Raw genomic sequence first — 15,426 nt, forward strand, 5'->3', positions numbered from 1 at the left:
CTTATAATGAAGAAATGACATCTGTATATCTAATGTACCTGAAGCCCTCTAGAAGATAAAAGGGACAATTTTAATTTCCTCTGTGCCAGGAGCTCCTGTAGTTATTTTTAAAAGTACCTAGCTAATTCAACCTTATAAACAAATTATGCATTCAGAAATTTATTGGCAGTAAAATTCTATTCTGTACTGGATTAGGTTTAGTCATTCATAAGAGCCAAAGAACAAAATATACTTAACTGCAGTTAAATACTGTCATCCACCAAAGCCAAATACTATAATTAAGTTGTGCCTATAATCTGACTTTAAAAAAAAAAAGGCTTAAGAAATTGCTTATCAATTAAAATGAAACAAAAAACTTGCATACTCAAGGCCCTAAATTCAATCTTCAAAACCCAAAACCAAAACAATTTTCTGTGTTTAACTGCTGTTTTCTGCAAATAAGTTAATGTACTTGAGCAGAATTCCACATTAAGAGTAGAATAAACTTTGGCACATGTTTTTAAAAAACCCTGCAGGGCTAGGCACAGTGGTACATGCCTATAATACTAGTGGCTTGGGAGGCTGAGGCAGGAGGATCACAAGTTCAAAGCCAGCCTCAGCAACTTAGTAACATGTTGTCTCAAAATAAAATATAGCCAGGAATGGATGGTGGTGCACACCTGTAATCCCAGCAGCCACAGGCTGAGGCAGGAGGATCAAGAACTCAAATCCAGCCTCAGTAAAAGCGAGGCACTAAGCAACTCAGTAGTTGTCTCTAAATACAATAGGGCTGGGAATGTGGCTCAGTAGTTGAGTGCTCAGAGTTCAATCCCTGGTACCCCTCACCCCCAAATAATAAAATATAAAAAGTACCAGGGATGTGGCCCAGTGGTTAAGAACCCCTGGATTCAACCCCTGGTACACAAACAAACAAACAAACTAAAAACCCTGTATGCAAGGCTTTATTTGGGGCAATGATACATGTATTCTTTTTAATAATAAACTGCTCATTTAAATGTTCATTAAGAATTGGTTGCTAGAAGAATGTACTAATGTTAATTTGAATTAACAAATGTAAAACTCTAGGAGATATATAAAATATTTGGCAGTTACACACAAACACACACATGCACATGCATCCAAACACAATTGAGTAATGTTGGAACTGGAGCTCAGTGGCAGAGCACTTGACTAGCATTCTGAGGCACTGGCTTTGATCCTTAGCACCACATAAAAAACTAAACAAATAAAGGCGTGCTGTGGATCTACAACTATAAAAATAAAAAAAGACTGAGTAATAGCCAGAGAGCAGTGGGGCTGGGGATGTGGCTCAAGCCTGGCATGCGTGCAGCCCGGGTTCAATCCTCAGCACCACATACAAACAAAGATGCTGTGTCCACCGAAAACTGAAAAATAAATATTAAAAATTCTCTCTAAAAAAGAAAAAAAAAATAGCCAGAGAGCAGTGATGCAACCCTGTAATCCCAGCTACCCAGGAGGCTATGGCAGGATGATTTCAAGTGTAAGGCCAGCTTGGCCAACTTATGAAGTCAATCTAAAAATAAAATAAAAAGGGCTGGAATGTACTCCAGTGGTAGAGCACTTACCACCTACAATATGTGAGGCCTGGATTCAAACCCCAGTATAGTAACGCAGGGAGATGGGGGATAGTGAATAATTTTCCCAAATAGTTAACCATACTTACACTTTCTAAAACTCGTAAACATCTCTCTGCTCCCCATAATGAAGCTACTAGTTTCTCTTCATCCTCATCTTTACTTAAATGATCCACACATTCTTTTACTAGATTAAAAAAAAAAAGAATATGTTAATACTTCTTATCACCTCAATACTTACCCTTAGCTAAGACTAAAAGTCATCTGTTACATGCTATGAATATGCTGGAACCTATGAGAACATTGTTTATTCTGTTTGATTTATGAGATTTTTTAATGTATGATAACTCTTATTATTTCCACAAACCCTTAATATCAAAGTATTGCTGGTCTCTGCTTCAAAAGTTAGATTTTTCAAGATAGTACTAAAGGAACAGACCTTTTACAATTAACAAAGTAATTTTTACGTATATAAGTAGAATAGTTTCTTCAGACTTTAAATAATACATAAAAACATTATGCATGTACATATCCATACCTTTATCTACAATATGATCCAGACCGCCCAAAAGCCGGAGTTCTTCTTTAAACCAGTCTCCTGCTCGTTTAGAAGTAAGGGACAGCAATGTCTCCATAGCTAAATGCCCAGTCTAAAAATCAGAAGCACCATTAATGAATACAGACTCTTAACAATAATTCTGAGGCAGAATTTTAGAGCCTGTTTTCCTTTACAAAATTTACTGCATACTACCAACACACAAAGTTTGCTTACTTTTTAACAGAATACTAAGTGCTTTTATATCTAAGGGCTTTTTATAAGTAAAGTTGGACCAACTTTTATTAGAATTGTCTACACTGAAGAAATATTTTTAACTACATGACTTATTTTTATAGGGGGGAAAAAAGTAGTTTATTTTTTGTCAGTTCAATGTAATATATTGTTATTATATTTCTATAGTACCGAGGATCAAGTGTAGGACTGTGGACTCAAAGTAGGTACATGTACCTATACATATACATTTAATCATAAATCAATATATTAATTTACCACAAAGGATATAACAAATAACCACTTTCCAAAGCAAATTATAGGAATGCCACTTAAACACTTTAAAAAACCTAAGGGTAGAAAATGGTAATTTGAACCCTGTGTTCACCCAAGGGCTGCAGACTGACCAGACTTAAATTTTTATACTGCAAGGCCGCATGTGCCCACCACGAGAAAATATACTCTGGAAATAACTGATGCTTCAGGACCACAGGCAGAAGAAGCATAAAAGGTAAGAGCCATACATACAGCCTTGATAGTGTTTTTTTTCTCTCTGTATTTGACTTTAACTATTGTTTTTCTTTTTTAAAGCATGTAGTAACTTCCAAACAAAGAGCAATCTGGTTCTTGATGTAATAAAGGAACTTTAGCATAACAGAAGAAATGCTTTAATTAGCAAGACTAAAAAGACCTGGTTTTCTTTCCACAGCTTCTGCCCTTCAAAAGATGCAAATTTACAACCTGGCCTAAATTATATTTGGAACTGAATATAAATTAGATATTTACAAATACAAACAAAAGATCTTAGCAGAGAAAATCTTAGTATTACAAAATTAGAAGAGGGATCTAGAATATTATCTAGTTTTTATAAAAAAAACAAAATTTTTGTTCAAGGTGACAAATGCAGAACGAGAATCCAATACCACAAAAACAGATTCACTTGTTCCCAGTTCTCATCCTAATAACCTCAAAGAATAATTTAATGACCAAATTTAATTGGTCAGTTCATGAGTCATAGGAGTGAAACTAAAGTCCAATGAGGCATTCTTTCTTTAGCAAAAAAGGATATAATTTAATATTAAAGAAAACTTTCTTATTTTATTAGAAAGGATCTTTACTATTTGTTTCTAATAGCATAAAAAAGAATCTTTGATATTTTAGGTTAAATTAGTATATTATAAATAGCCTATTATTTAAGCATTTTATTTGAAAATTGAAATAGTCTTCCAAAGCCAAATCACTACTCTGAAACTGTTAGCTCTCGGCTATTTAATATATCTGAAAACAATGTTATTGCTTTAAATTATTTTTCAGTGGCACATCAGAAGTAAAAAAAAAAATCCTTATTTTTGTTCCAGGGAATTAAACTCAGGTACTTTACCACTGAGCTACATCTCCAGCAACCCCACCCCTACCCCACCCTCTAATTTTTATTTTGAGACAGGGTCTCACTAAGCTGCTGAGCCTGGCCTGAAACTTGCAATCCTCCTACCTCAGCTTCTAAGTCACTGGGATCATAGGCGAGTGCCACCGTGCCTGTCATTAACGATATATTTCAAGGCAGAACTGAAGCAATTTATGTAACAGACAAAACTAATGTGTAGGGGACAGTTTTTGAACAAAACCACTTATCTACTATACAATTTTAAGACAAACATATTAGTAAAGAATAGCTGGCACTGGGGGGATAAAAGAAGTATCCTAAAATTAGCCACGATGCTTTGGTTTAACCATGCAAGTCAAGTAATTAATACATAGTAGGACAATTTTTATACTCATATTTCATCCTAATAAACTCAATGAAACATGGCACAAATTCATTGAACAAGTTTATCATCATGTTAATAGTGGATACCTAAACTGAGCCTTAAGGTTGAGCAATACAGAAAACATGAATAAACAAACAAATAAAAGCACATTCAGGGGCTGGGGATGTGGCTCAAGCGGTAGCGCGCTCGCCTGCCATGCGTGCGACCAGGGTTCGATCCTCAGCACCACATACCAACAAAGATGTTGTGTCCGCCGAGAACCAAAAAAATAAATAAATAAATATTAAAAATTCTCTCTTTCTCTCCTCTCCTCTCTCACTCTCTCTTTAAAAAAAAAAAAAAGCACATTCAATCATGCAGCAAATAAAAATTACAGGCACAAATTTACTCTCTGATAACTTCAAAAAATTAGTAGCATAAATAAAAATTACAAATAAGTTTTAAAGGTAGTATAGTATATATAGAGTATGATAATGTGGAAGAAACATCGATGTGCCATCTGAGCACAAGACTTATTTTTCCAATTCTAGTATGTGAAGAGTACTGAATGTATGTTATTCTGTACATTACCACTTAAAGTTAGTTTGCTCTCCTCCTACCCCAACCCCTTTGCCAGAATCCATTACCAACTCTACCTTAACTAAATAGAGTTAAGTGTCAAATGGTGCAGTATTCAGTTGAGTAGGCAATAAGTGAAAATGTTTTACACTTAAAAGACAGGTTATATAATGAACAAATCTTGTGGTAGTGCCTGCCTGCAATCCCAGAGACTCAGGAGGCTGAGTCAAAGAGGATTCCAAGTTCAAGGTCAGCATCAGCAACCTTATTGAGACCCTGCCTCAAAACAAAAAATAAAAAGGGCTGGGAATGTAGTTCAGCCATAACATATCCCTAGGTTCAATTCCCAGTATCAAAAAAAAAAAAAAAAAAGGCAAGAACCTAGCAATCTTCCTTATAAGACTTCAGAGCTCTTCAAGGTTCCTTAAAGCATTTATTGAGACACTCTGAAATAAACAGTTGCTTCCTACTGAAAAATAGCTCTTGTAAATCCTCTGAAATTTAATTCCTGAAATTCAGAGAATAAAAATTCAAACTGCTAATAACCTAAAGTAGGAGGAAGGATGAAAGAGGAAGGGAAAACATGAGAAAAGGATTAGACAAAATGTATTTATTGGCAAAGAAACAAAAACAAAAACCCTACACATAGATGAGCTAGTTTCAAAATTTCAGAGAGGAAGTGCTTAAATTTGGCAAGCTGTAAATCAAGGTTAGAATGGTTAAATTATTAGTTAAAAGCCAAAAAGTCATCCTTACTTTATAATGAAAGAAAGGAAAAAACCCACCGTTATATTTTCTAGATCAAGATGCTTATTGTGTACAGTTTCACACAGTCTTCGGATTTTTTCTTTTATTTTGTTCATGTCTTTTTCATTCAGTAGCTTAGCTGATGAAGCATCTTGTTCCAGTTCCAAAAGTCGAATCATTAGATCTAGGCTTGCTCTATCAAGATCCATGTTTAAACGATCTCTACTTAATATGTACATGAGGGCAGCTGTGCAGAGAGATAGATTCTTCAACAGATGGAAAAAAAAAAAGAATAAGAAAAAAAAAGCAATTACCAACAATCTCATTTAAGAAATAAGACCGTTATTGCCATTTATTTAAAAGTTAAAAAGTGGACTGGGCATATAGCACGATTGGTAGAGTACTTGCCTTGCACTGGCCCTGGGTTCAATCAGATAGATAGATAAGATTAAAATGTACCAGGTGCCACCAGCCTGCAAAGCCAGCTATTTGGGAAGCTGAAGCAGGAAAACTTGCAACTTTGAGCCTCAACTTAACAAGCAATTAAAAAGGGGTTGGGGGGCTGGGGATGTGGCTCAAGCGGTAGTGCGCTGGCCTGGCATGCGTGCGGCCCAGGTTTGATCCTCAGCACCACATACAAAGATGTTGTGTCCGCCGAAAACTAAAAAATAAATATAAAAAAAGGGGGGGGGTTGGGGGGTTGAAGCTCAGTGGTAGAGTACCCCTGGGTTTAATTCCCCGTATGACCAAAAAAAAGTTTAGTAAGCCTAAAACTCATTATTCATTGTTTTAGAAACTTTGAAAATGTCTGATTCAGTGGTATCCCTAAAATTCTAGGGAAGCATTAAATAAAGTAAATAAATTTAGAAAACACTGTTTCTTAAAGTATTCCTCTTGATGGATGTTCCCTATGTAAATGTTCCCAAACTGAAAGAATATATGTTGAATTACAGATTTCTTTGGCCATTTTCTGCTAAATAAAAAGTTTACAACAGTTTTTTAGACATATACACATATATGTAAAACCTATTACAATCTTTTTATTCTCTATGATATAGACAAAATTTTAGTTCAAAATTGGTATATAATCATGTTTCCAAAACTTAGCATACCTTTTCCCTGCAAAACACACACAGATCAGTTTGCATCAATGTACATTAACTTACAATGCTGAAATAAACATTTACAGTAGGTGCCACAATCTACAAATATTCAACCAACCATGGAGCCAAAAATATCAGAAGGGGAAAAAAAAAAAAAAATCCAAGGTTACTGAATACCTACCTACAACCCCTTTTCCTTGTTATTGTTCCCTAAATAGTAGAATTTACACTGTATCACGTATTTTAAATAATCTAGAGATGATTTAAAGCATAAAGGAGGATGTGCATAAGTTACACGCAAATACCACACAATTTTATATATCGGACCTAAGGATTTTATCATCTGTGGAGGTCCTGGAACCAATTTCCCACAGATATCAAGGGATGACTATGTAACAAAATGCCTTATACTTGAGATATTCTGATATTTGAGATATTCTCTATTATTTCAATGTATAGAAACAAAATGTACCATCTGAAGATTTAAACTTTTTGAACTAGTTAATATTCCAGGCTAAAAAATAATCAAAAATAAAAATAAAAAGATTAAAATTTGAAACTCCCAAAGTAGAGAAACTTAAGACATTTAATTATGCAAGTGATGAAATGTTTAAATCAATTAAATTATTTGCAAAAATTAAGATGCCAAGTAAAGGCCTCGAGGAATCCACTGATCCTGACTAAACACAATAACATTTCAGAGTCCATTCTTCTTCTCCTTTTTAATCTTTTTTTTTTTAGTTGTTGATGGTACTTTATTTTATTTGCTTATTTATATGTGGTGCAAGTGTACAAGGCAAGTGCTCTACCGCTGAGCTACAACTCCAGCCCCTCAGAGTCTATTCTTAAACCCAACAAAGCAAACTACTTCTTAATTTTCATCTCTTCTCCCTTCTTATTTTCTGTGCTACAAACATAACAGAGTTATTTAGGCCTACTCAAGGTTAAGCACATTACTTTTGGTCTCAGAAGACTCAGACTGTGTCACCCAATCTGTAGTAGGGACATAATGTCCTTGAAAAGAAATATAATAAGGCAATCAATCTTAAAATACCACTATTGATAATGATTAGCAATGAAGTTTATTCTCTTCCATTTCTGAACATTAAAACTGATATTAGTACTTATGCTTTACTACTGAGAAAAAGCATCAAAGACAATAAAGTGAAGAATTTAATCCCTTCAACAATTCAGCTATCTTTCAGATTCAACACTGGACAAAATGTTTAAAAATTAGGTTCTATTTCAGAACTTTTTTATTCATACTATTCATACTATTAATATCAAACTACATTAGAAGATTTTTCACAGTAGTCCTTAGTAGAGGAAATCATGCTTACAGAATTAAATAACCAGTATGGAATATTAGCTATTATAAGTAAAATTTTAGCATAAATTGATGTATTAAGAAAAAAATAGGGGGATGTGGCTCAAGCGGTAAGTAACACGCTCGCCTGTCATGCGTGCGGCCCGGGTTCAATCCTTAGCACCACATACAAAGATGTTGTGTCCGCCGAAAACTAAAAAATAAATATTAAAATTCTCTCTCTTTTTAAAAAAAAAGGGAGAAAAAAAAATGCTGGGCTGAAGTTGTGGCTCAGCAGTAGAGCGTGCATCTAGCATGCGCGAGGCCGTAGGTTCGATCTTCAGCACCACATAAAAATAAGTAAATAAAATTAAAAAAAGAAAGAAAAGAAAAAGAAAAAAAATACTGCCGAGAACATAATCCAAGTGAAATGTTAAACAAAAAGTTACAACATTAAATTCTACATGTTCGGCAAATAAAATGAACCTAAGTATAATTAGGATATATTTATAAGAATATTCAGTGAGGGTATTTTTTATAGTCCATCAGACCAAAATTTCTCAATAATGTTTCCCAATCTCAGAAACTTAAAATACCTGATGGTGCTGGGAATCATCCAAAGTTTTAAAGACCATGGCGACCATTCCATGTGCTCTCAGGTGCATTCGAAAACTGGGCATGGCACATTTAGTAGCCAAGCTAATAACACTAGAAGAAAATAGACAATGTTCAGAAACATGAAAAGAGCTATATTAGTTTTTGTTTGCATAATGTCTAAACAAGGGAGAAAAAAAAAAGGAGGAATCAGAGTCAAAGTTTTGCCCATATCAATTCTAATAGAAAAACCATAAGCAAGGTTGGAGGTGGTGAGAATATTTGCCTAGCATGCTACAGGTCCTGGGTTCAATAACTAGCACCAAAAAACCCCAACAAAACAAAACAACAAAAAAAACTAAAACCCATGGGCAAAATCAAATTATTAATATACCGATGCTTAGTATGTGATTGGGTATAGTTATTTTTAAAACAATGACTGTCTATTCCTTACATTACTACTATCATAAAAAGCATGATGACCCAGCTACATTTCATAAAGCTTCTGATATGAAAACTATAAATAATTACACTTGATTGGATATACTACAACTGAACAGATAATTCAACCAAACCATGACATTTGATCAATTATACTATGCAAAAGATGATTCATATCACAGGATACTTAAGTTCTCACCTAATTCATTACTTGATGCTTGAAATTGAGATGGCAGGGAAAAAAAAAAAACTTTAGTACACTATTTTTTTAAGCATCTAGAAATTACACTTATACTATGCTAAAAAGACTGATCACTGGGGCTGGGGATGCGGCTCAAGAGGTAGTGCGCTCACCTGGCATGCATGAGGCACTGGGTTAGATCCTCAGCACCACATAAAAATAAGATATTGTGTCCACCCAAAACTATAAAATAAATTAAAAAAAAAAAAGACTGATCACCCAGTTTTCTCTATATTATATATAACCAGATTCTTTATAAGAAACTGATTACATTTTAATACATTGTTGGCTATACACGATGAAAAAATGTCTGGCTTTTTCTGGCAATACCCAGGTGAAAAAAATTAGTAAATATAACATGCACATAGTTATAAGATCTTACCTAAGGCAACGTGTGTTTAGAGGCTGAGTGCTCTTTAAGCCACTTAACAAGTACTCAATGTCATCAGTGAATTCTTGATTTTCACCAAATTCCACCACATCATTGAAGTGCTTCACGTGCTGAACAACAGTATATAACTGCCAAGAAAAAAAAAATAAGTCCACCTCTTTTGTAACTATGAACTAGCATACTTGCATCTACAGGTCCACTATATTTCACATCAAACTATATACATCAGTTTGTTAGATGGCAACAAAAATATTTTTTTAAAACACTGGTATGTTGTAGGACAAGATAATTTTGTGGTTCAAACTGCTGCTATCAGGGTACTGATATTTGTTCAAGACATTAAAATGCTAAATGTTACATACAAAAATCTATCCACGTGCAGTAAAACTGTATTTGGCTGCTTACTTCTTTGTCTTCTTTTCTGCATTTCAGTGCAGTAACTATATCTTGGTAGGGCTGAGTAGGTATTGTCACAGTTTTTATCACTTTGAGTGGTGGTGCAGGAGCCTTAAAAACTCCATCATCTTTTTGATTTGGTTCCTTTGAAGACAGCCTCACCTATTAATAAAGTTGTATTCAATTAGTTGGTCTAAGTAAATATATTTTTAAAAAGTAACATCTTGCCTATCTGACAAATTTAGTTTTTTAAAAATAAGAGTTTTTTTAAAAGGGGGAGGAAGGGAGGCTTCTAAAAGGTCCTAAGAGATACTTTAAATTCCATGCACTACTAGGTAAGACTTGATTTACACACAAAAGAACCACTCAGAAATTGCTTCTGGTCTTTTAAATCTTTTAACCTTTAAATATAACTTGTTATTTGTCTCCAGGACCATTCAAAGAATTAAGAACCACAATTGCATGCATAAATAGCAGCTAGGGATGGGATGGAAAAAACAAAACAGACCAAAGAATCCTGGAAATATAGGAAGCTGAAGTAGTTTAGAGTAGAAATAAACAGCTATCAATAACATAGCATACATCAACATGGTAGATAATTATTAATACACATAATGATGAGTTTATACTATCAAAAGGAATTTTAATATAATCAACTTAAGAAAGGAAAAGTATACAATGAGTTTTAGAAATATCGCTATTCCTAAAACTGGGGATAAGGCTCAGTGGTCGAGTGTTTCCCTACCATACACAAGGCCCTAGGTTCACTCCCCAGCATCAAAAAACAAACAAAACAAAAAACAAACAAACAACCCCCCCCAAAATATTCTTTATCCTCAATATTGTTGTTGTTTTTTATAAATAAGTCATTCCTTGACAATAGCTTTAGATGACTAAAGCCTTAGTTGTTAACCTGGTAGTTTTAATGTCTGATATTCTGAAGCAAACGTTTCAATAATAATCTTTCTTCAATTCAGTTTTTGAATTGAAAAGAAATGCTAGATGGAGTACAGAAGGGCTTCCCTTCTGAAAAGTAAATTAAGAAGAGAAAGCCACTTTGATATCCATGTAGAATATAATTGACAGAATAGCTGTTAGTGGTCAATACAAATTTCAAATAAGGAAAATATGTTCCTAAATACTAATTCCTATAATTTTTTTAAAATGTGGGTCATAAGTAAAAAGATCCTTATCTTTTAAGGCTTTCATTTATGACCTATAAAGGCATAAGTATTCTACTACTCTACCCACAATCCTCACTTTTCTCAATTATTTAAATTGAAGCTACTAAATTTCAGTGAGGGAGACCAAAATACACAGATAAATACAAAAGTCAAAGACTTACACATTAGAAATATAAGACAGTAACTGCTTAAGATAGGAATTTACAACTTTAATATTAAAGAACACAAAATAAAAAACTTTGGTACACTTACTGTGACACTCTGAGGTTTTACTGCTGGTGGCCCAGGTAGTTCTTCTGAGTCTGGATGGTTCCAATGTCTAGCATTGTATACAGCTTTTGTAGGTGACTAGAGAAATAAGAAAAAGATTAACTGCCTCCATTTTACTTTGCATCCTTATGAATAAACATATATCCCAGAGGAGGAAAGATGAGTGCTATTACCATCAGGCTCCCATTTGTATGGCAGACATACTCACTGTGGTATTTGGTCATAAAACTGGGCAGCTGGTGCGCTGTGCAAATATACCCAAAAGGTGGCACTTGAGTGTGAACCTCTTGCCATGCTTGTATTAACTTAATTCAATAATATTTAGTTCAATATCTGGCAAATTTTATTCCTCACACTATATGTTCAATCTTCCAAAAATAAGAATCAAGCAGCTTATTACAGGCAATAAAGGTCCATACCCATTTCCATGAAATGATTGAGCCCAGCTGTGTACATCATTTGAAGTTTTCAAATTTCATAAAGGTAAAATATGGGACATACACCTTACAAGAAACAGTGGAGGTTTAAAGGAGTACCATGTAATAATATTCATGAATTCTGCAGCAAAATGTTTTAAGTGTTCACACTAAAATCAGATAATAATGTAAATTGCCTTGCATTAATTCAGGTTACTCTGTTGTCAAATCAATTTATTAAAGCTTATGAAAAAAAATTGTTTTGAAACTATAAATTTCAAGAATTAAGAATAACTAAATCTATAAAAATCAATCCATAGGATTAAATCTGCATAAAAGAAAAAAAAACCTTTCAAAAGAAAACTGATTAAACAAAGACTGACAACAAAAAAAGTCCTCAGCATACATCCAAAGGATTTAAAATCAGCATACTACAGCAATGCAGCCACATCAATGTTTACAGCAGCACAAATCACAAAAACTAAGCTATGGAGCCAACCTAGTTGCCCTTCAACAGATGAAAAGATAAAGCAATTGTGATATATATGTAAAATGGAATATTGCTCAGCCATAAAGAATGACTTTATGGCATTTGCAAGTAAATGGATGTATCTGGAGACTATTGTGCTAAGTGAAATAAGCCAATCCCCCAAACCAAAGGTTGAAAATAAATCCATCCCCCCCCCATGGGGAGTAGTTCAGTAGATTAGACAAAGGGGAATGAAAAGGGAGAGGGGACAGAAATAGGAAAGAGAGTAGAATGAACATAAAATAAATTTTCCTATGTACATATATGAAAATACTTCAGTGAATCCTACCATCATGTACACCCACAAGAATGGGGTCCCAATTAGAATTAAGATATTACATGTTTGTGTAATTATATAATAATGGATTCTATTGTCATTATAAATAAAAAGAACCAGCAAAAAAAGTAACAACTCATCTTTTCTGTCCTTTACGAAAGTGAAATGATCTCTTTTAAATTTGAAATAAATTTGATTTTTTACCAGATTTTCTGTTTATATTTTAAGTACTATACATAAAAAATAAGAGAAAAAAAGGGAAAGCATACTTCAAGACTGATGAAAAATCTACATTCTCATTATTCATATATACCAAGTTTACATAAACTGGTGATTCATTAGTAGTCTAAAAAATTTAATCACTTATACAATGACTTGATCAGGTCTTTCAATGCACAAGGCACAGATATAGACAAAAGATTTTAAAACCTAGCTCTTTATTACTTTTTATACTCCTCTTGAACATCACCTATATTAGATCCTTGATTTGAGCAAATTCTAATACCCCCAGTCCAGTCAGAGCTCAGGCTTTTGTTAAGAATAGGTATCACACGCTGGGGTTGTAACTCAGTGACAGAATGCTTGCTTAGCATGTGCAAGGCCCTGGCTTCTATCTCTAGCACACACTCTCACCACCACAAAAAGAAAAAAGAACAGGTGTCTCAAAACTAAATCATTTTCTTTCCTTCTAGAAAGTATTGACTCTAGATAATGATTTTTTAGTTAATAAAAAGGTTGTCTAGTTCCACACATAACAAAATTAGCACAGCAGCTCATGGTTCTAAATTAAAAAACAAGAAGAGTACACTAAACAATAGATGCCATGTTAAGTATTAAATATCACTGTTAACTGTTATGTTGCACCATGCAGTGTGACACATAAGAAAACTAAGTAGTGGTCTATCCACCTCACAGGGACTGGGATCAACAAATGGAAAACCTGACATAAAAACACTGTTAACAAATGTTATTACAAAGAACAGCAGACTGGCGGAACATTATTCTAGTCATCTCAAAAGCCCCTGAGGCACAATAGCATGCAGAAAAACGGAATACCATATATATTAAAAGGTCATATTAAAATTAACTTTGTTTACTCTGTTCAACAATCAATTTGATAAAAACTATTATATTTAAAAAGTTTTTGGTGATGTTTTGCCATTTTAATGTTAATGAGTAATTCTAAGAAAAACGGATTCACTTAGAACTTTTCCTTCAGTTCTACTTTAAAGTCTACAAAGTTATAGGGCTTATTATGGAGGAGGAGAGCTAATGAAGATCTACCTAAAAATTAAATAACATCCGATATGTAGAGCAGTACACACACAAGGGAGAGAAGAGTTAAAAACAGGAAAGGAGAAAAAGAAGGCACAATCACTCACTCTAAGCTCCTCACTTGATTCTAAAATGATACAAGAGCTGGACATGGTGGCACCACCTTCAATCCTAGTGTCTCAGGTTGAGTCAGGAGGATGAAAAGTTCATGACTAGCCTTGGAATTTAAAGAGACTCCTCTCAAAATAGAAAATAAAAGAGGGGGGGCGAGTTGGAGATACAGCTCAGTGGTAAAGTGCTGCTGGGTTCAATCCCCACAACAAAAATACATAAATAAATAAAATGACACAAGAATTCTACATTCTCCTAAGTGAACTATGTAAGCTATACAACACAGATGTCACATTCTAACTTCATTCAAAGTTTCAAAAGTATTTGAAAATACCAAACAGCAATTAAATTTCATGGAAAATCAAAATCATCTATATTGAAATAGAAGAATAAAAGGTAAATAGGAAACACAAAGAAGAACAAGGAGAATGTAATTTTAATCTGAAAACCTGTAAGTTCCTTGAATCTTTACACAAAGATGTATGCCTCCTAGGCCTACTGTTCCCCAAGCCACTTTTTCCTCAGGTCTGTCATTTCCAAAATTTCCCGAAATCTACAAATCTTTACTCACAATCTTAAGTAACTGGAAATTCAGCCATGTAAGAAAAATGGCCTGTGCACTGTTAATTAGCCCCCCAATAATATGTATTTTTAGAATAGATGAGCAAAACCTACAATATAGGATACTTTCTCAATGTCATCTATTATCAGATAATGGAGAAAAAAAAATCAACTTAAGGGTCCTGAGAACAGTCAGACCACCATAAGCCCTCTCACTACCACCAGACTGATGACATTCCCACATCTTTTCACACCCCCTCTCAGTTTCCCTTAATACAAGCCCGAGACTCCAAAAGGTATGCCTCATTCTCAATCTGCTTTCTCCTGTGAATGTGTACTTCTTGCTTTTCTAAATTAATTTCTACTTGTGTCTTTTACCTGACACATCTAGAAATTCTTTCTTTACTTTTGTCCTAAGTTGATTTCATTTCTACTTGATATAATATCTAGATGTTATTTAATTTTTAGATAGATGTATCCATAGCAGTTCCCCTCCCCCATATTAAGACATATAACTTCATAAGACCTTGAAATAAAACCCAAGGTCTCATTCTCCAGAACCTCCTTGGATCACCTCTGGTGACTACCATTTTAAATCTAGCTAAGGTAGCATACTCCTATAGTCCCATAAACTCTGGAGGCTGTGGCAAGAGGATCACAAGTTCAAAACCAACCTCAAGAACTTCGCAAGACCTTGTCTAAAAATAATTTTTTAAAAAGAGAGCTAGAGATGTGGCTCAGTGCTTAACAACCCCTGGGTTCCATTCCTCAAAAATCTAGCTAAGCTTTAACTGGGTCATTCTGAGTACATCACCAGGTATGTTTGTCTTTAATCTTATTGACTTTATTTTGGTTTAAAAAGCAGATAAATAGCATAATCCAGATTCCTTGAC

General features: G+C 34.1%; 1 protein-coding gene across 2 annotated transcripts in view; it reads right to left on the bottom strand.

The window, feature by feature from the left end:
* Wapl (WAPL cohesin release factor) overlaps positions 1-15,426 on the bottom strand; it is a 77,889-nt gene that overhangs the window by 17,019 nt on the left and 45,444 nt on the right. For both annotated transcript variants that reach the window (XM_026397019.2, XM_026397018.2), the window contains exons 5-11: positions 11,347-11,442; positions 9,920-10,072; positions 9,506-9,642; positions 8,444-8,555; positions 5,477-5,704; positions 2,134-2,245; positions 1,685-1,782 (exon numbers count right to left, since the gene is read on the bottom strand). In XM_026397019.2, coding sequence (XP_026252804.2) covers positions 1,685-1,782; positions 2,134-2,245; positions 5,477-5,704; positions 8,444-8,555; positions 9,506-9,642; positions 9,920-10,072; positions 11,347-11,442 — 936 coding nt within the window. The remainder of the gene's footprint in view (positions 1-1,684; positions 1,783-2,133; positions 2,246-5,476; positions 5,705-8,443; positions 8,556-9,505; positions 9,643-9,919; positions 10,073-11,346; positions 11,443-15,426) is intronic.

Source organism: Urocitellus parryii, chromosome 5, assembly GCF_045843805.1.
Source record: "Urocitellus parryii isolate mUroPar1 chromosome 5, mUroPar1.hap1, whole genome shotgun sequence".
Taxonomy (NCBI): domain Eukaryota; kingdom Metazoa; phylum Chordata; class Mammalia; order Rodentia; family Sciuridae; genus Urocitellus; species Urocitellus parryii.